The 22,267-nt window shown below is 36.6% G+C and overlaps 1 protein-coding gene across 5 annotated transcripts in view; it reads right to left on the minus strand.

Annotated features, from left to right (window-relative positions):
• Positions 1 to 22,267, minus strand: part of DOCK8 (dedicator of cytokinesis 8) — a 98,225-nt gene that overhangs the window by 33,325 nt on the left and 42,633 nt on the right. For 4 of the 5 annotated variants that reach the window (XM_032212915.1, XM_032212913.1, XM_032212917.1 and 1 more), the window contains 12 exons: positions 18,691 to 18,808; positions 17,344 to 17,414; positions 15,433 to 15,571; positions 14,021 to 14,122; positions 13,083 to 13,178; positions 11,845 to 12,079; positions 11,069 to 11,233; positions 8,752 to 8,927; positions 7,247 to 7,342; positions 5,460 to 5,555; positions 4,420 to 4,569; positions 1,581 to 1,694 (listed from right to left, as the gene is read on the minus strand). In XM_032212915.1, coding sequence (XP_032068806.1) covers positions 1,581 to 1,694; positions 4,420 to 4,569; positions 5,460 to 5,555; positions 7,247 to 7,342; positions 8,752 to 8,927; positions 11,069 to 11,233; positions 11,845 to 12,079; positions 13,083 to 13,178; positions 14,021 to 14,122; positions 15,433 to 15,571; positions 17,344 to 17,414; positions 18,691 to 18,808 — 1,558 coding nt within the window. The remainder of the gene's footprint in view (positions 1 to 1,580; positions 1,695 to 4,419; positions 4,570 to 5,459; positions 5,556 to 7,246; positions 7,343 to 8,751; positions 8,928 to 11,068; positions 11,234 to 11,844; positions 12,080 to 13,082; positions 13,179 to 14,020; positions 14,123 to 15,432; positions 15,572 to 17,343; positions 17,415 to 18,690; positions 18,809 to 22,267) is intronic. The other variant, XM_032212914.1, reaches the window with a different exon arrangement.

The following is a 22,267-nucleotide window of genomic DNA, read 5'->3' on the forward strand; positions in this document are numbered from 1 at the left end:
TACCTGAGTAAAATCTATTGACGCAAAACGGATCTTTTAATTCCAAACAAGCCTTAGGAGAAAAGCAAAATTCCATGGTACTTGTTTGAAACCTCTGTAAAGAATGTTAAAGGAAATATCTGAAAAAGTTGGGAGGATTTTTATATGTCCAAAATTGATAAATGTTGAGTGTCAGAATTGTTGTACCCAACTCAAAATTAGTTCACTTATTCAGGAAGACCCTATGATTGCACATATGTTGGTCTGTGCCAATTGAGGGAGCATCTAGAGCAGGGTGTCAAACTTGATTTCATTGATGGCTGCATTAGGGCTGTGTTTGACTTCGGGGGGGGAGCAGGGGTGTGTGGCCAGGGGGGCATGGCCAGCTCAATGTCACTCATCGAGGCTCCATTTTGGGCCACGACGGCCTCCTGCAGCCCTCTGCCAGTGGAAACAGAGCTTGGGAGGGCCGTATGTGGCCTCACTGAGCTCCATTTTCACTAGCAGAGGGTTGCAGGACGCCTTCACGACCCAAAACAGAGCCCCTCCATTTTCACTGGCAGAAAAGGGACTACGGGTCAGTCTTTCACAGGCCAGATCTAAGCACCCCATGGGCTGGATCTGGTCCCGGGCATTGAGTTTGACACCCCTGATCTAGGGGATAATACAAATGTTCTTCTGACATATAGGTTCTAGTCTAGAATTTGAGTTAATTGTTTGCCCTGACAAGTCTGTTTTCCATGTATAAGAAGGCTAAGGTAGGGATTTTTTTGAATGAGATATTCACCAATTAATTACCAAGCTGATTTGAATGATTTAATCAATAACTTTTATGGAGATGGGATGTTTGTCTCCACTCATATTTTGACAACCTTCAGTCCCCATCAATATTAGTATGATTGAGTCAGAGTTCATGAAAGTGATGATAAATTGGGGAACTGAGGATTTCATGCTTATGAATTCTAGACTGAGGCCATTTCAAAGTCACAAAATAGACTGCTAACTTGTGAATTCTTAAACACTTTCCATCAGCCAAAAAAAACACAAAAAACCAACAACTTGGTAGGAGTAGGCCTGAGAAACAAAAATCTATACTAGCCCTACCTCCATGCTGCTGGTCTTAGGAGTATTGGACTATTCCCCAAATGGGCAGCTTAAATCCTATTAGTGTGAAATTATACTCAGGAGTTTACCCAAGAGTTGTAGACAAAAAGAAACAAGCTACTGAATCTGCAGGATATTTTAACCTTTCTCTCCTTACATTTGTTACTAGATTTAAGAGAACCATGACAGAATAACTGGGAAAAGCCCATTTTTAAAGTCTCACTTTAAAAGCTTCCATTTTTTGCTTTGGTTACTACACTGCCCAATGAAGAGTTTTTAGGAATGTGAAATATCGAATGCTATTATCTGATTTTCAGCCAGCTAAGTAAGATATTTCTATAATAGGATATTTGAATTTTTCTTATGGGCAATGGACCTCTCTCTGTTTTACACTTAAGACAGTAATCTAAAATCAAATCTCTCCACACTTGAAAGTTATAGATTGGGATGTACTATTGCATGCCCTTTATTTGAGGGATTTTTATGACAAGGCCTACCTGATTGCAGTAGTGTTTGATGAGGTTAAACACAAATCCACGATCCATTAAAGAAAGAAGATCATACAGGAAAAATGCCAAGCTAATGTTGATCTTTTCTGCCTGTTCACTTTCCTTAAAAAAAGAAAGAAAGAAAGATTTTTGCCCCAAAAACAAATGTACTATGTACTCTGAGGTAAAATAATTATAGATTAATTATTGCATAATAATTATAGATTAATTTAATTATTCATGAATTAAAATGACACGTGAGGAAAACTCTCACACGTAAACTTTTGCCCACTGGGTTTAGATGTACCACACCATAATGGACCACACAAACAAGTTCATCAATACCCAGAATACAAATGTACATTAAATGCAGTTAGTGGCCCAAAGACCAGTATTCTGACTTACTTAGACTAAAGTTAGTTAGGTAAATGTAACTGGCTTATCATGTGCAATTCATTCTAGATTCATTCTAGGATTCCTATGCATCACAGACAGCATGAATACTTGACACATGTTTGGCAATATAAAGCCTGAGTGAGTTTAATAAAAGAATGTAGATGTCAAAAATGTAATAATGATTTGGGAAAATCTGTAGATTTCAGGCTTGTTTGGTTAACTAATTGTAACAAATGGCTTTATAAAACATAGACCAGACATCTGATAATATCCATTTGTCAACTGACATTTTGGATATTGCAACAAATAATTAGAATAAAATATTCTAATCTGACTGGATGTTGATACTATTCAGATTAAATTTATGAAGTATGTAAGAAAGTATGAAATGCCTTCTTTGGAAACTTGGTGGTGCAGTGGTTAGAATGCAGCACTGCAGGTTAACTCTGCCCACTGCCTGGAGTTCGATTTTAATAGGGTTCAAGATTGACTCAGCTTTCCATCCTTCTGAGATCAGTAAAATGTGGAGCCAGATTGTTGGGGCCAATATGTTAACATTGTAAACTGCTCAGAGACTGCTGTAAAGTGCTATGGAGCCATATGTAAGTCTAAGTGCTATTGTTATTGCTTTGTCTTTTAGATTATAATTTGGTATTTTCACCCTATACTTAGAGTCATTACAAATATATATTTAACTTATCAAGTTATTTTAGAATACCATCATGGCCCAGGACTCAGAGTCTGAATCTGAAGAAACTGTTCCAGATGAACCAGTGAAATGTCAACCTCAGGAGACACCAGGCCAGGGATTACTGAGATTGATCAAACATAGGTATCATCAGAACAGTGAGTGGTCATATGTTGAGATCTGCACCCAAGCCCTAGTCTTATAAGTAGAGCAGAGAGCAGAGCAAATATATTCAGTCAGGCTCCTTGCCAAGTAACTATCTTAATTATAGATAGCTAGATGCAACCTGACTTAAGAAATAGTCCTGACTCATGCTTCTCTGTTGGAAAGAACTGTCTGATCTGCTCTGGTTTATTGCTCATGTGTATTCTCACCTAACATAGTGTGTGTATGTGTGTGAGCTTGAAATATTAATATCAACCTGAGAAGGATGCACTCTGTCTCCTTGAACTTTTAATTTGGTTTTTGAAATCTTAGCTTTTTTTGGTAAATAGTTTAAAGATATTAATGGTATGGTAGCACTTGGTATTGCATCTTTTCAGAAAATAATACCGTGTTTCCCTGAAAATACGACAGAGTCTTATTTTCTTTTTACCTACAAAATATAGTTTGGGCTTTATTAGGAGGGGAGGGTTTATTGTTTTGAGGTTGCTGGGCGGCTGCTCTCTTGCAAGTGGGCTTCCAAAGAGCCGGACACAGCCTTATGGGCGAATGGCTGTGTTACGCTGTCGCAGCAGTGCAACACAACAGCCATGAAGCAACCACGCTCATGAGCAGCCACCCGGCAAACGCCCTTTGCAGCCGGGCACAGTGCCATTCACTGATCTAGGGTATCGTCAAGTCGCGTGAGCGCCTGTTTGCTGCCGCCCCGGCTCCCGCGGCTTGGCACTTTCCAAATGCCAGTGAATAGCGCTCTGCATGGCTGGAGAGGGGGGTTGCACGAGCGGCTGTTCCACTCGCGCTCACCCACCTCCCAGCCTCACAATTCATGGCCCAGCTCTCATTACGGAGCCAGGGCACCTCCTCCACTGCTGCCATCCCAGCCTGGCTTTTTCTGTGGCTTCCAACCCAAGTCTTTTGGCAGTGGCCGCTCTACGCATACACTCTATGATTGTGGGCCTGCTCCTTGCAGACCATATCCCGAAGGCGCCAAGCAACGCGATCACCTTTGCCTCCCCCCAGGTTCCCGCATCTTGGCACTTTTGGGATACTACTAGGTTGGTGAGTGGCACTCTGCCTGGCCAGAGGTGGGGGGTTGTCCAGGGGGCTTATATGCGGAGGGCGGCTTATATTTTTGCCCACCAGAAAAATGTGGCATGGCTATATTATGAGGACATGTTGTATTTTCGGGGAAACACGGTATGGTCATTGCATTAATCAGACAATTTTGTAGTGTTACTATCAAAGCTTATTGATATTGTACAGCCTTATGATTTATACTCTGCTATATTATAACTTAAAACATAATTTACAAAGACCCTCTTAGTCACGATTGCCATCTGCTCTTCAAACAAAAGTTATGATTCCAGAAGTATCCTCATATTGTATATCCGGTCTATCTGAAGAAGTGCACCTCTATCCAGAATCAAAGATAGTAAATTCCTAGATCCAGGTGGCCTCAAAACTCAAAGCCTTTCAGTCTCTCTCTGGTAATCAGAAAAAAGGCAATGATCTAGAATTCTAACATGAACAATCTCTCTGGAATAAAATTATACAATTGTGAGATTTCTTTGAGCTTCTGTTTATTTTAGATTGTAAAATTACCTTCTGGGTCTTCATTGAAAGTGCAGCAATCTCTGAGGTAACAACACTGACAACTGTGGTGATGTCATCTTTGAAGCGGTTGGAAAATCGAGCTCTGCGGGGAACATCCTGCTTCTGTACATTGTCAACATACTGAGCCATGCTTTTTACCTCAAAAAAACATCAACATTGTTTATCAAATGTGAGTTTGTAAACAATGACAAATAGTAGAGTTGAAAGAATTCCCACATTGTGAAGAATTCTTTCTCTATATTTCATGGAGTGATAACATTTCTATATTCTGTTCCAAAAATTCTGCAGCTAAAATAAAAACTTGCAATGTACCTGTTAAACCTAAATGTGGGATTCCATTCTAAAATTCTTAGGTGTATAATATAATCTGTTTTAGATGTATTGCTCAACTATTACAATTAATAGTATATACATTTCCTACTTTTACTCATACATGATTTTTTTTAAAAATGCTATTTAACCACTGGGACCCTCAGGGACCCAACATTAGGGGTTGTCTTCTCTGCTGCTTATGACTAGAATATCAATAAAATTCTTCCAGTGTTCTGCACAATCACATAAGATTAATGTGTTTGATGTGACACTGGATAACTCTAAACAGTTTAATTCTTTTAACATACATATGTATATGTATGTATATTTATTTTAAGAATAATTTTTCACTTACTAAAAAAAAGTTCCTTTCAGCCAGTTTATATTTTTGCATATTTGATGGATTTGATGGAGATATCAATTAGATTAATAATATAGAATAAAAATTTTATTTTAATTGACTAAAAGAATACTATTACTTCCTTGAAAGCTATTCCCATTTGATAACTTCTCTCCTAACATGCTGTAGACATTTATTGTTTGCTCAGGAGTCATATTTCCTTATTACCTAGTGACGGAAAGGAACTAAATGCTTATTGAAATGCTAGTGATGGAAAGGAACTAAAAGATATTTGTTCTATTTTATTTGGGTTGAACATCAAATCATATACTCCAATTTCTTTTACTGAAAATTAAAGGACCATACAAAATCTTACCAGCAATTCAAAGAAGAACCAAGAATATTTGAAGACTGCTTCTCTCACCATGCTTGTGCTGACCACCATCTGAAGTGCGATCTCTTCATGAAAATGCTATACAGGATATTAAAACCCAAATGTGATTACCAATTGACTTTCAAGGTTAGATTTCAAAGCAGAACTCTGAAAGGAGGAGATCCAAAAGGGAATCTTTTCATATTAGCCCCTGAACACACATAGGAAGCTAAACGTTAAGAAAGCACACAATGAATTGTTGGCAGCAAAATAAAATTGCCCAAAAATAATAGCTGAAGAAGTGGTAAAAAAAAGATTGACTATTCTAACTGTCATACATTTTGCAATGGCAGAATTAGGACCAAAAGGCAACCTTAGAAAAGAATGAATTAGTAGATAAATAAACCTTACAGCACTGTATCAGTAGTCATTTTTCCAAGAAAAATTAGAAATAATTAGTGATAATTGCATGTATGACCAACACATAGGTGGTCCAGAATGAAGGTCTAAATCTTCTGTAGCATGCAGTTATATTTTAATTCATTTTAAGTTAATGAAGATGAAGTCTACAATAATATGTGCAAAAGGAGACTGTCACATAAAGCAACATGGAAGCCTTTAGCTTTAGTAAGACTGAAATTAGACACTTTGCAGTTATAAGTATAATCTTTATTGTAATTATACTTAAATACAATGAAATTGGTTTAAAACTAGAAGATCCAATCTTTAATAATTCCCTGCAGGTATAGACTAGTTTTTGCCTAACTCTACTGAGCTCAAAGCCGCAGCGTCTAAGTGCGATATCTATTTATTTAAAGATTATTCAAATATAACTTAAATTGGGCTGAATGCATTGATGATTTAGGATGACTTAGCTGGGATTTTCCTTGCCGTTTGGCTTTCTGTTATTCCTAAATTCCAGAATACATCAAACATTTATCCAATAAAGAGAATCTCCCTTGTCGTGTGCTTTTCCTTTTTTTTTTTTTGCTGCAGTAGAGAAAGGTAATTTATTATGATCTATAGAGAACAGTCACTAAAATACAAGTAGTCATCGACTTACAACAGTTCATTTACAAAGTTCAAAGTTACAACAGTACTGAAAAAAAGTGACTTATGACCATTTTTCACAGTTACAACCTTTTCAGCATCCCCATGATCATGTGATCAAAATTCTGATGCTTGGCAACTGGTTCATATTTCTGATGGTTGCAGTGTCCCATAGTCATGTGATCACTTTTTGTGACTTTCTGACAAGCAAAGTCAAAGGGGAAGCCAGATTCATTTAACAACCATGTTACTAACTTATCAACTGCAGTAATTCACTTAACAACTGTGGCAAGAAAATTTGTAAAATGAGGCAAAATTCACTTAACAAATGTCTCACTTAAAAACAGAAATTTTGGGCTCAATTGTGGTTGTAAGATGAGGACTACCTGAATTCAATTATCCTGTTTCTATCTTCTCAGATAAAATTCCTTTATAATCACTGAGGTTTAAATTTCAGTACATACGTCTGAAACATTAGCTTGCAATTAGGGTTGATTTTTCAGTTTCACATTTTAATCCAATGCAAAAGGGGTCTTGAAGCAACCTAGCTCTAGTCCTACAGCTGACAAATATTTTAGATCACCAGGTGTTATTACTAATAGGCCCTTTGTTTTTTTCCTGAAAAATTTAAAACAAATTTGGAGCCTAGGCATTTCAGAGTGAGAATTGAAAAATGGCATTTTTGTAACCGAGTGTAGAGTGTCTGTCAATAAGCAATTTGGCATTATGTGGCAGTCTACCTTTTGTTTGGGTAGGCGAGCGCTTGTGCGGGGATTTGACATATCACTGTTGGATTCACTATAGAAAGACACACGGCTGTAGTTCCGCTCTGCAACCTGGAGAAAATGACCAGAAGCCATACAGAAAAAGAATTACTAGAACAGCTAAGGAAGGAAGGAAGGAAGGAAGGAAGGAAGGAAGGAAGGAAGGAAGGAAGGCAGGCTATGCATGAAGTATGCAATGAATATGTTGTTACATTTTTTCCCCACTAAATTAAACACATGACTAATTCCATATTTAGTACTATATACATATATATATATATATATGTATATTGTATTATACCTATTCAAACTTTTACATTGCAATAAAAAATGGAAGAAAAACAAAAATGTCTTCTCTAGTAAGGATAGAGAAAAGCTCTTTTTATATCAAGAATGTTAAATGAGAATCAGAACCATTATGCACTTGAAGGGCAACTATGTATATTTCACTATATGTAATTTGCACTTATTGGATTAAAATAATTTTAACAGTGCAGTAGTTGAAAGCTAACATTCAGATTCAATATTACAACCTTATGTGGTGGTTGTTTATTAACTTTTATCCTAAATAATGGCATAAAAATACTGAAAAAAAATTACAATAAAACCACATAAACTTTCATAACAGTATGCAGGATGAGACTAACTGCATTCTTTTCTTTCTCGTTATTTTGTAAGATGGCTAAACTTTAGATTTACTCTCCATTTCTGCTCCTTATCTTCATTTTTTTAAATCTTCTACAAGATAAAAATATTACCAACACTTTTAAAAATGATCTGACCACCACATATAGGAATGATTCTAGCCCCTTGGCTACTCAAAACCATTTATGTTACATGTTTAGCTCATGGATGAGTTCTGGTGCTTGCCATATACTGGTCAGACAATCTTCATCTATATGCAAGAAAGAAAAATATTGGCATAAAATGTGAACTTAACAGAAATGGAGAAAGAGGTTGCCATTAAATGAGCCATGGTAGTACAGTGATTAGAATGCACTATTGCAGGCTAACTCTGCCCACAATCAGGAGTTTGGATCCTAACCAGTTCAAGGTTGTCTCAGCCTTCCATCTTCCAAAGAGGGTAAAATTGGAACCCAGAGTGCTGGAAGTAATATACTGCCATTGTAAACTGCTCTAAAGCACTATGAAGCTTTATATAAGTCTAAGTGCTATTGCTCTTAAAGCCCACTGTCCACTGAATATGAATTTATATGCACCATATTTAACTTACATACATGTATGAATATATTTGATATAAAATGTATATGGAATTTACATAAATGCCATACCTTTGTGAAAAGAATTCAGACCAAGACACCAAACAAGTGGCTTTTCTATTATTCGGGATAAAATCCAACACAAGATTTTGTCCATTGCTTCCAAGCCCCACCAAATAGAAGTCCAAACATTTGAGGTTTTATTGCATAAACAACCTTACAGTAGTTTTAGCATTGTAGAATTGTATGCTATTCTCTTACCTTTGAGGACATGATGCTTTTCACTTCTTCATCAGAAGCATGCTGGATCCCAGCAATATCTGGATTGCTACAGCTTGTTGTCCGACTCTGCAAGAGTCGAGATCCCACTGAGACAGCAGCCGTACGGCCATATGTGTAATAACGAGATTCAGGAAGATTTGTGCTTCCACTTGTACCTGCCAAGAAAAAAACAACATTATGCTGCCCATTGGTATTTTTAAAAAAAAACATACATGACATCACTGAGTCCCAAAAATGATAGTTTTGCCCTTTTTTGTACAAGGAAATGTTCCATCCTATCCCAGAATACAGCCTGTGATTGGCTTAGAAAAGAGCTGAGGAAGGATAAAGCTGCACAAGGCAGAATTGAGCGCCGCTCTAAGCTGCAGCAAGAGAAAGTGTGTGTAGTCGGGCAGGGGAAGAGGCCAAGTCTGTAATCCCGGTTTGTACATGTCTCTTTCCTTTTTGGGGGGCTGTGTATCTACAGGCGAGTAAGACGGGACTCTATACATTTACTGCACCAGTCACTGGTTTTCCTATTGGGAAGACACCTGGTTATTAATGCTACTCGGTTGCACAAGCGGGGCTTTTTACCCCCAGCTAATTCCCTGGCAGCCGCTGAACAATCATAGAAAAAACTCTTGATCCCTCTAATTATGAGTTATTTGGACGAAGATATTTTTTAAATTATTATTACCAGTTTCGCTTGGCGACATGGGCCTTTTCATTTTTTTAGTGGGTTTTTGTGTGTGTATCTTCAAGATTTTTACATTTATAGAGTAGCAACGAAAATAATTTTATGGTTGGGGGTCACCACAACATGAGGAAATGTATTAAAGAGTCGCAGCATTAGGAAGGTTGAGAACCGCTGCTCTAAGCTAATAGGTTTCTGCTCCTGAGCAAATGCACATGAAGAAAATTAATCTGCAGTTCTGCCTCCCATTCTGGCCCTGCTTATCCCCATTTATGGCTCTGCTTGAAGTCACTATCTATGGTGAGAAGGAACCATTTTTACCTGATTCTTGTTTGGAGGAATCTAGTCAGGTTTAAGGATTTTATTTTTGACATTATGAGAACTATTCCCTGCAAGATAAAGTACTTTAAAAGGAGACTGTCAATTGTAGTTCATCCAAAAGGAAATGAATCCTTGACCTAGAACAGGGGTCCTCAAACTTTTTAAACAGGGGGTCAATTCACAATCCTTGTCACTTGCAACTTGAAGACTTGTCCGTCTGGCGAGTGGATGAGCGGGCAGCCTTCCTCCTCAAATTCAGTCCTGTTGCAGCACTCTTCCAGCCTCTGTGTGTCCCGTTTTCGGCCGGCAGAGTGCTTCTGGAGGCAGGGGAAGCCAAAAACGGGGCACACGAAGACCACCTGGGACCTCTGTGCACCATGTTTTTGGCCTCTCCCGCTTCCAGTAACACTCTGTCAGGCAAAAATGTTGGCCTTACCCTCCAGTTCCAGGCCACAGGGCTCGCGAAGGTCAGTCCTGTGCTCGGCTGAAAGGTGGGGGCCAGCGGGTGTGTGGGGCGATTTGGGTGGGCAGCCTTGTGGTTCCATGTGGGGTGGATTAATGGCTTTGGTGGGCAATATACGGCCTGTGGGCTGTACTTTGAAGACCCCTGGCCTAAAATATAGTCTTTCACAAATTTGTACTTGTGATGTTTTCCTCTACCCAAATAGTAAACACTACGCTAAGCACGTGACAAATTAAATAAATAATCTAAGCATGTGACAAATTAAATAATCTGAATTTAAAAATTATTTAAATTCCTTGGTTAAAAATGATACCATGCAACATATTTGTCATAATGTTTCTTTGCCTGGTCACTACAAGATAATTAGCAAGTTTTTTTTAAAAAAACAACAACTATGCGATACTATATCCTCTATTGCAAGCTTGACTGTTGCCTTGAATGTTTGGAGGTAAAGCTAAAGGTAGATGGAGATCCACATTCTCTTGACACTCATTTCTACTCTTTCTGGTATTCTGTGTCTTTCTAAGCCACAGACCTAACAGATGATGCTTTGCACTGTTTTTTTTTTCAAATCAGAGTCAGGGTAGTATAAAATACACTTGGTAGGGGGAGGCTGGCTAAGCCAGGTGTGCCGAATATCCTGTAGTTTTGCTATCTTCCTACTTTTCACTTGAAATGTCTCAGTGACCTACACAATCTTACAGTACGTGGTACAAGGCCCATAGGATCCACTGCAGCTTAAATCTGAGAAAATATTCATAAACTCCACCTGTAAACAAATATAAATAAGCACCCATTTTCTACCTGTAAGTATAAATAATAAGAGGCTGCAACCATACCTAGTTTGATAAAATCTTTCTGAACTTCAGGAAGACGAAACACATAGTACACGTATGATGCTAGGAGACAGTTTCGCCCATGTTGGTCTTGGCTCAGATCTTTACTGTTGTGGAGGCTATTTACTATTCCCACCACTGACTCAAAGGCATACTGGGAGAAGTTTGCTGGAAACAACAAAATAATTTTCCTGGTTGAGTTTATATGTAAACATGACTCATTTTTGTAGACTTTCTAAGAACATTTTTGAATTTCAACTTATTTCATCACAATTTGGCACGGGAAATGTAAAATGATTTGAGAATAAAGTATTCCAATCCATATTTAAAATTAATGAATACGTAAAACATTTATAGTTCAAAGCCACATCGTGCTTAAATAAAAGAGAAGTAAATAGTACATTCCTCAAGAAAGAATGGATGGAAAACAGAACTAAAACACAATATGGATAACTCATTCATTAAATTCAGATTCAGTCAGACGTAAGGTAGATCCACTGATCAGTCTACTCAGTCTGAATCTGTATTCAAAGCAGTGACTTTATTCATGAAATCTGCATAAAACAAAGCAAAATTATCTCTGGTGTGATAGTGCAGATCTATCAATCCAGGATATTTTTTTATTAAGTTTCAATTTCTGATTTCTATGAGATAGATGAATGGTTTTTTTAATATATCAATCTTGCTTGATTTGAAGAAGAACACGCTTTAGTATTTTTTAGAACATTCCCAATAACATAAGATTTATGAGTTCTGTATTCAATAGCAATGTTTCATACCTGTCTGGCCAGCTATAAGCATGGGCTGGACAGTTAACTGGAACAGTTTATCCAACACCAAGTGTAAAAAGTGCACCAGAGGCTCAAGGCGGGAAGAATTCAAGCAAATAATGCTGAGTTTCAGCTCATGTTCCAGATTGCCTTCTGCGATTTTCTCATTCAACACTCGGATGGGGAAAGTAACTGGGCATTCAAGTGCATGACACAGGATGAAGAATTTCTCCAGGTGATTGTCCTATAAATATAACCCCCCAAAAGTATGAATGATGCGTAACGCTTATTATAGAGCTTGAATTGCTCCTGTCACATATTTACCTCAGTAGAAAAAAGGAAATATGTATTTTTTTCAGTTAAATTCATAGTTAAAACAGTTTAAATCTTCAGAACTAATCCAGGTCTAGCAGAAACCAAGTTTTAAAGTCTTCCCAATCTTGAGGTAGCTAGTCTAAAAAAATAATGTCTTTTAAGTAACAATATTTTAAAAAGCCAAAACTATTATGATCCATCTCACTAAACTTGTGTAATTTTTTTAAAAGAACTATAATCTTAGATGCTTTATTTTGAAACATGAAATAATGTCTATTAAACTCTGTGAATATCAGTATTTTTCTTAAGCAAGATTAAAAGAGATACAGAAAGGAATGTTTCAGAGGAAAAAAATGCCCATGAGGAAAAAAAAATCATCTTCAAGTTGAACAAAATTAGAAAAAAATGTTTTAGTTCTTCAATTACACCTGGACCTCCTTTGACATAACTCTGGCATAACTAATATTAGTCCCAGTCATTTAGTCATTGAAATAAATTATTTTTAAACCTATGAAGCAGCTGCCAAAGAGGGCATAAACATGAGTGTTTAGACCACTTAGGTACCAGGCATACTGGATATTTGCTTCTACTTTTTTTATACATGAATTTAATTAAAAGCTATGAAACCGCAGTCACCTAGAAGGTTGCTCTAATTGCTCGATTTGATATGCAGTGTGATTACACCCTAACCTAAAAGAATCATGAAATTAAACATTTATACAAGATGTATTATCTTTCCAGCTCAACTTTTTTGCGGTTTAACTAGAAAGACAATGGTTAATCTACTCAGGCTTTCTATATTTGATAACCTCAGCTTTGTGAAATTTGAAGTTTTAACGATAAGTAATTGAAGTTAAAGAATGAATTTTAAAAAGAAAACAGATTAATTTTTGCATGAATGGAAACTCTGCCTGCCTCCCCCAATTTCTTACCTGGGTATGAACTGATGATATACCTTGCACTTCCACATTAAACACTCCCTTGTGTCCTTCTACCCATTTAATAGGAGGAGACTGTGGAGGAACTTTCTATATAGAAGACAAAATTGGTGATCAAAACATATGTGATGACAATACAAAAGGCAATGAATTCACATTTATGTTTACTTGGTGTTGAGTCTTTTTGTACTGAACACAAAATATTTATAGTTAACATTTCAATAGTGCCACTTCAACTCAGAACACTTCCAGGCTATTATTCATACAATTCATACAATTATAGCATCTTTCCCAATATGGCACCCTTTCAAAATATTTTTCTCAAAAAATAAGTCAATTTCCATCATTGTTCCTTACTATAATGATCTGAGGCTAGTGCATCAGCCTAAAGGAACAAATGAATAATTCAAAAACATCTAAACATGTAATCAAATGACCCAAATGGAGAATTACCACTAAATGTTTTTATGTATTTTATTCAAAATAAATACTCAGTTCATTACTGGAATTTACAATGGCTGTAAATAAAACTCTTCACCTTTCACATTATAGAATCAGATTCTATTCCAATAATTCTATGTTATTTAAATATTATGAGATAGTGGTTCTCAAAATGTGTAGTCTTGGGGAACCCCAGGATGGTGGTTGAATCAAAAACAATTACATACATATTTTCAAAATTCTCCATTTTAATTTCTAATATAGTAAATATTGATAGCTATAACCCATTTAAAAAGTTCTCAATATGCACAGATTATAAGAAAAAAATAATTGAGAACCACTATTCTACAATATATCTTTGTGTCTTTAAATTGCACGTCTCTGTATATGTTCTTCCATTTAAGGAAGGCAAATGTTATAATATTAAGAGAAAAATGTTAACTGTGTCCTTTTCCTTGGGCAAAATGATTCTTGGTGCTTTTCCTCATTACCTCTGCTGAGTGCATTGAATAGTTGGCAGGCAGTTTATCCAAAGCAACAGGCAGGCAATAATGTCCTGTTTGGAGCCGATCATTTAACAGAATTGGCAGCCACTGAAACAAATGATGAGAGAAAGAGAGTTATATCGTTATTGCATGAACGATTGATAAGGCTTAATCACATTCCAAGAAAATGGATTAGAAATCAACTGAAATCTTTTCTTGCCACATTCGTTCTTGCAAAGACCTTTAAGGTCTATCAGTTTCATCATTGGCATTCAAATACAATTACTGGCATTTCTGCCACCAAACTGCCCCTCTATAAAACTACTGATTTTCTGAACACCCAGTCACACCCCAAATCAAGCTTTTCAAAAATCCAGCATAATGTATGGAGAAGATCCCATGGCCAGTTATATGCTTTTGTACCAGAATTTTCACTTTCCCTCATCTAGTCCAATCCTAGCCTAAGTGGCAGAGATGTATTATCGTGCATATAATAAATGTATATGATATACATCCCATGGATGTTATATATGGTGCAAATTATGAGATATATAGATGATCTGTGGTAAAATAAATACCTTCAAACAGAATTTAAGTTAAAATTCCTGCATAAAACCTTGACTGACACACAAAACATGATATTACATATAAATATTGCTGTGATGTGAAACATCCATGAAACACCACATGCAATATTTTGCTATGGATGTACTTATGCAATAAATGTAATGCACAGAAGGCATACAATATATAAGAAACCCCATATAGGTATTTGATGAAGTGAACTATGAACCACTAAAGCATTTACAATAATACATTTGTTAGTCCTTAAGGTGATACAAAGCTCAGTGTTGTTTTTTGTGCAAAAGGTTACTTCACTGACATTTATGAAAAGTGTGCAATATAGACCCATAAATGTTAAACTGATGCTTGCAAAATGTGTCAAGTTTTACTTTGACAAATAGATAGATTACAGATTTGTGCAATAAATATGCAACACAAGTGACAAACCATTGCTTGCTTCTGTTGCACATTGAGTAGTACAATACAATTTATGTTTCGCGCATGCTTCTTTGACATTTTGCTTCTGTATAGTGGACAGAAGGGCCTCAGCATGTGACAGTACTTCACCAAGTTTATGTCTGGTTCTAAAAGTCAAGCAGGATTGGGCCACCTGGAGGGCGACACCATAAAACCCCAGGGAGTAGGCTAGATTAGAAAAAAGGCAATGGCAAATTATTTTTGTACATTTGCCAAGAAAATAATGACAATTTTTACACTGTTGCTAAGAAAAATTACATGCATGTGTCCATGAACTCACCAGGAATCAATCTAAACTCAAATGAAATTTTACAGTATTTTCAGTTGCCAGAAATAATGAAAAAAATCATTTTTCCAAGGAACCAAAACTGACTTACTGAATAACCCAGGAGAGTTTCTACAGAAGCTCCTTGTTTTGACTGACAGCTGATGTGGTAAAATGTGAACAACAGATGGTGTTTTTCTGTCAGTTTAGCGGGTAGTTTAATTTTCACTTCTTCATAAAAATCGGGACACCTGTATTTTTTAAAACAAAAAGATATCTATATCTGTATCGCTATACTTGTATTGATATGTAAGTAGCAAACATACAGCCTTCTTTAAAGAACTGCAAGTTTCTTTACCTATTTATTAGTTTTAGTGTATAGCATATCATAAGATTTGTGATAGTATGAATCTGTCACAGAGATCATAAATAATGAAAAGAAATAGGAAGTCTAATAGAATTTATAGATCTTGAAGAAAAGACCAAGGAATTGCTGCTACAAGTCCAGAAGAAAATGAAATTTATATTTATATATGCAAAATATAAAATTGTTTACCAATATGTTGTTTACCAATATGTGATTCCTTTGATCAGTGTAAACCAGGGGTGTCAAGTTCAATTTCATTGAGGGCTGCATCAGGGTCGTGTTTGACCTCCTAGGGCTGGTGGGTGTGTGGTATGTGGCCAGGGGTGGGTGTGGTCATGGTGGGTGTAGCTGGGGTGGGCATTTGACACAGGCTCAAGATGCATTTTTCTCCTTCTTTCTTTCCAAAGTTTTTTACTATAACCATTTACCTATCTCTTCTACCAGATATTATTGGCAAACATTTATTACTTATTCTTCATATTCCACTAAACTTTTTATTTCTAAATGTATACCCCATTGTTTATAGTAAATTGCTTTTCTAGGCAGAAAAGCTATTTATACTATTGTATTTTTATTATTCAACTAATAATAAAAATGCAATAGCATAAATAACATGATAATACAAGATCTAACAGCAGAGGTAAATTTCCAGGATAGTAAATAGAATTGGCAGTCAATTATAGATTGTTGATTGTAGATTAAATAGACCTACAGTATGTAAAATCTGGCATTAAACTGTAGTATTAATTAACATAAGATGTTGATTGTTTTCTATCTAGATCATCTATCTACTTGAGGCCACATAATTGTAATCCAGTCCAATCCAGTCTTCCAACAGCACTCCACTGGCCAAAAACAGGCCACATGGAGGCCCCATGAGGCCCCCACATGGCCTGTTTTTTGTTTCCCCAGCCACCAGCAACACTGCCAGCCAAAAATGGGCTGCACGGGGACCTCACAGGGTCCATTTTTGGCTGGCAGAGGTCTGCAGGAGGCAGGGTAGGCTGAAAACGGGCTGTGAGTGCATTCATGCGGCCTCCCTGTGGCCCATTTTGGCCAGCAAAGGCACCACAGACCAGTTCTTTGATATTTCCAGGTTGGCCCCCTTGGCCTTGAGTTTGACACCCCTGGTGTAGACCAAAACCAGCATAGGTTTATGTTGCAATAATGGGAAAGCAAATTTTGTCCTGCTAGGTTTAATCGTAATTAAATATTGAATTAATGACGATATTAACATGGTAATTATTCCTACATTTTAAAATCCAAAATTGACAGTTCTGGCCCTAGCGACAATTGACATAATTACATCCAATGTTAAGTAAAACTCTGCTTAAGGAAATTCATACTTATATGGGAGACAAAAAGAAAGTATGGTCAATTCCTGATGATACTGTACAAATTATAATGCTATTCTTAAGTAATATGAAACACTATGTCTTAACTTTTCACGTTTTATTTTTTTCAATTCCTTGTTCAGGGTTTTGTTGTTGTTTCAAGACAATAAATGCACAGTAATTGTTTTAATTACTGAATATAAACACATTTAATGAAAATGGTTTAGCTCTTTTTTTCACCCAGAATTTATAACTGTTCATTGTTATGCCAATACTGTATATTTGGACCTAAGGATACAGATGGTAATATTAATGATCTTACTTGTTATGATAGGTTACAGGAGTGTAAATCTCCTGTATGAACTCTGGACCTGTAGATTTTCCAAATATGACCTAGGCAGCAAAATATAAGTCATTAAATGAAGCAAAGTAAAAAGTTACCATGATCCATAGATATTTTTTGGCGGGGGGGAGAATATATCAATTATTTTAAATTGGCAATATTGTTTTTATTTCTGATAATGTTGAAGTCATGCAACCATTATTTTAAAATATAAAATCATAAAATAGATTTGTTATGTTGTCATTTCTTTAACTGGTGATATGAAAATACAGTATTTTAAATTGGCAGATTGTAAAACAGTCAATATCTATCTTCTTAGAAAGGAATAGGCATGTATTGCCCCTGCTTCATCAAGTGTCTTATTTTTATATACATCTTTTATGTTTTATATATCTTTTATAGTGTCTAGCAGCCATTTACTGGACACTATAAAAGATGATACTGAGATGACCTTGGTGCATCTTAAGGAGACAGAGGGGCACGGAGAATGCTGATCCATAAAGTGGTCGAGGGTTGGACATGACTGAATTGCTGATGACACAACAATGTTTCATCAACCCATGTTTTGCAGTCCCCAGATATCCGCTAGGATTATATAACTGAAAGTTGGCCACAAAATCTCAACTGTTAGTGGCAAAAAGCTGGTCAACCTGGCTGTAAAATAAATGTGAATAGCTCCTGGGATGTATGTTTGTTTATGTGTATGTAAAACAAAGTTTCAATCAAGTGAAACTGAGCATTTTACTCTATAGCTAGCTGTTAAATGGAAATTATAACCAAAATTGATTAAAATAATGCTTTAGCAAATAAATTATCAGAGCATAGCTAATTTTTATTCTTTGATCGTACAGGTAATCCTTGACATATGACCAGTCACTTAATGGCTATTCAAAGTTACGATAAGCTCTCCAATAGCTACATACAACCCTGTTTTGAAGTTGTGACTGCTGCAACATTTCCCCCGCATATTCCCCACTTCAGGACCCCGCAATGCTTGGGTCTGCTCCCCATACGCCTATCACCCATTGTGCACAATTACAATTCTGGACAGCAGAACGCAATTTGGCCTCTGGAAATAAAGTGTCTGCTTCCAGAATTGCACCATGCAGTCAAGAGAGAAATCTCCAGGGCCTTGCTGATGCTTGCCAGGCTGAAAAAAAATCTAAGTGAAAGAGTGCCAACAATCTGGAAAAGTTTGGTTTTATCCAAAGATAATTGGAAGCATTTGTTACAGAGAAGAGCCAATGTATGAGAAATTTGTATGAAAAACAGATCTGAATAATTCTGCACAAACTGAACAGACAAAAGAACGAAGGACTTTCTTACCGGCATTGCACAAGAAGGATTTTCTCCACACATATATTGAATTTTAATGGTAATGTTTCGTCCTGAAGCCAAGCGATTTACAAAATTCAACCGCTGTGGATACACATAAAGAAGATTTCTGGGGGGAGAGAAGGATGATGATAATGATGATGATGATGATGATGATGATGATGATGATTTTAATTAAGTTTATACTAGTTTCACTTTCCTTTTACTCATCAGCAATACTTTTTTCCCCAGAGAAATACTAATGTATAAAAATCCTGAAAGTGGATTTCACTTTTTTTAAGACAAAGAAATGCACCATTTTCTTTTAGATTATCCCTTTTAGAAAGCCAAAATAAACATTTGTCTCCAAGTACAAGGATGAAAAAAACCTTTGTAATGAATTTTGGTTTGTTCCTGGATTATCAAGCAAGTGAAAGTATACGTTCGTCTCCAAATTATTTTAGAAACCAAACTATCAAAGGCAAAAAAAAAGATGTAGAAAAAAGGTATTTTGTGGGGGGACACAAAATTGACAAGATGATGGACAGAGCATCACAACGCAAAACTCATTCTCTTTTGAATGCAAGAGATATACATACATACATACATACATACATACATACATACATACATACACGCATACATACATACAGTACATGGTTAAGACTGGGACATTGTATCCGCCTTCTTGACAATTTTGACAAAACCTTGTCCTGTAAATGCTACTGATGCTAAAGAAACTAAAGTTCAAAGCATGTAACGTATCTGGTAATTGAGGGGGAAAAGACTGCAATTCTGAAGCAATTTTATTTTAAAAATTAATGAATCCCCCTTTCCAGAAAGGAAAAAAAATCATAAAATACTTTAGAGTGTAGGTATGCAAGTGATAGAGGATATTCTTTGACATTTGCAATGAAATATTTTAATAAGGTAGTCATCTGATTGAAACCAGATCCATTGTTTTAACTCCAAAAAATTTGACGCTTCTCCTCATGAGCAGAATATTAAAGTTCAGTTCCACCAAATCAAGAGAAAACAAAGGCTCTTAGAAGGGCCATTCACTTTGCATTTACATCTCACCCACCTCATCTCTCATTTTACAAAAAAATCTTAAAAAACCAGGGATAGACTATTCTTAAATTAGGATTTATTTAGGTCGGTGGCCATGATAATAATAAATATGTTAAAACTATACTTGATAAATGGGAAACATTTTCTAATACAGTTAGGTATACAGGTTCTCACACAGTTACCAACACACCAGGGGTGGGTTTCAACCGGTTCGCGATGGTCCCCACGAACCGGTTGGTCGGCGAACCCGGAAGTAAGTAACTTCCGGGAACGGCGAAGGGCCCGCCCGCCCGCCCGCGTTCCTTACCCGGCTTTGACGAGTTCTGCGCTTCCACGCATGCGCAGGACGCATACAGCGCCTGCGCGATCCTCCAGGAGCAGCTGGAGCATCGCACAGACGCTAGTACGCATGCGTGCGCTGCGCGCGTGCACGAGGACGCCGCCGGCCCCGTTCCAACCGAACCGGTTGGAACAGGGCGAGAAACCCACCCCTGCAACACACCATAATTCTCATGACTTCCTTATTATATATTACAGTATGTCAGAAATGATGACTCAGCTGAAAGTACTGCAATAAACAAGCAGGTCACATATGAATGTTTTATTTCTTATGAGGTGAATTATGTTAAGTAGAATATGATAGAAAAAAGTGGTCAGATTTTATTTCAATTCAATAAAGAACATTTTTTTTCCTAGAGGTACAAATAAAAGAGTAAGAGACAAAGTCAGTTCTGGCTGCATACCAGGAAATATTTCTTGAGCATATAGATATTTAATGTATTTTTTGAGGTACTGTCTTTATCTTCTTACTTAAAAATGAAATTGTAAAGTGATTTGTTTAAAGAGATATAAAGTGGAACTACAGAATTAATTCGCCACCATTCCTTGTAATCCCTTTCCAAAAATATTTGGTCTTATTGCATGCCTTCTTTCTTGCTCTGAAGCAGAGAGGGCAAAAAAATAGGGCAACTCCTCCATTTGAAGAGATCAAGCACAACATTGCTTATAGTTTTGTTTCTGAAGGTAGACGGTTTCTTGAATAATCTCCACATTTGAAAGAAAATATTATTGAAATACATGCATACAGAAGCTCCAGTGATGGGTTTCAAAATATTTTAGAATGGTCTGTTTTGTGGGAGTGGCTTGCCGGCCATGTGAGTGGGTGGGAGTGGCTTGCCAGCCATGTGACTGGGTGGGTGTGGCCAACATGCAAAATGTGGTGAAACTCACTTAACAATGTTCTTGCTTAACAACCAAAATGTTGGCTCAGAAACTCTGGCATATGAAGCACGCAAGTCTTAAAGCTGTCAAGTTACAAGACCCTTGCACCCTAAGCCTTTAGAAAAAAAAAACCCAGGGGTGTGCAAACTTGACAGCTTTAAGACTTGTGGACTTCAACTCCCAGAATTCCTACATACATACATACATATTTGCATTTTTTATGACTCACCAGCATCTGCATCTATAGATAAAAGTATGCCAATAAAATGTACATTCATTTCACTGTCTCCCATCTATGATCCAGCTAGAAGTATTCATCCATCTATGATTTTTTTCCACATTTAAAATGACCTTCATCTTGACAATATTCATGTTACATTTAGCATAAAAGATAGGTAGTGGATATTGCATCTCAAACATTTTGTATATCATCTTAAAACATGCTCAAATATCAGAATTCCATATGATACCAAACAGAAAATTATTTTTCCTATAAAAACATTGTACTGAGAAAATGGAATTAATTCATTGCATCATGTTGTTCTTATCTTGATATGTACTTTTTAAAAAATTTAAGATGAATGATAATCTAACTAGTTTCCTCCTCTTGCCTTCTTAATGTTATCACATTTCAGAACCTAAAAAGCCTCCAGTATTTGATTGACCTCTTAAACCAGTGACAATAGATGATTGCAAGATCCTGCAACTTGCTTGCTATGTAGCCCATTAAGATCCAGTTGTTCAAAGCTGGGAGAGAGCTTAGATCAGTGTTTCTCAACCTTGGCAACTTGGCATTCGCTGGCTGGGGAATTCTGGGAGTTGAAGTCCAGACATCTTCAAGTTGCCAAGGTTGAGAAACACTGGCTTAGATCCCCTGATAAATGCAGCTTCAGTTTGGCAAATAGAACAGCTCTCTTAGAAATTCAAGCAGTTACTAAAACTGATTCTGCGGAATATGTGTGCAAAGTCTCAAATGCAGCTGGAAGTGATTGTTCTAAGTTAAAAGTGGCAGTGAAAGGTACAGTTAAATTGAATATTTAGAGAGAGAACAACAATTCAAAGGCTGCCTGATCCTCGATCGCTCGCTTGCTGTTTCACAAGTCATTCTCACAACATAAGCCTCAAAACAATTAAAATGGACAGCAAACTCCCAAAATCCCCATTTCCTTGCTCTTCTTTTAAAACCAAGGTTATTTCTTAACCTGTTTCAGAAAGGTGTTTGTGTGAATTTTTACCTGTTTAAACTTGCATCAACCCTGCAGGTAGTTTTTGATGCATAAAATATTGAACATAATTA

Source organism: Thamnophis elegans, chromosome 3 (genome assembly GCF_009769535.1).
Source record: "Thamnophis elegans isolate rThaEle1 chromosome 3, rThaEle1.pri, whole genome shotgun sequence".
NCBI classification, from domain to species: domain Eukaryota; kingdom Metazoa; phylum Chordata; class Lepidosauria; order Squamata; family Colubridae; genus Thamnophis; species Thamnophis elegans.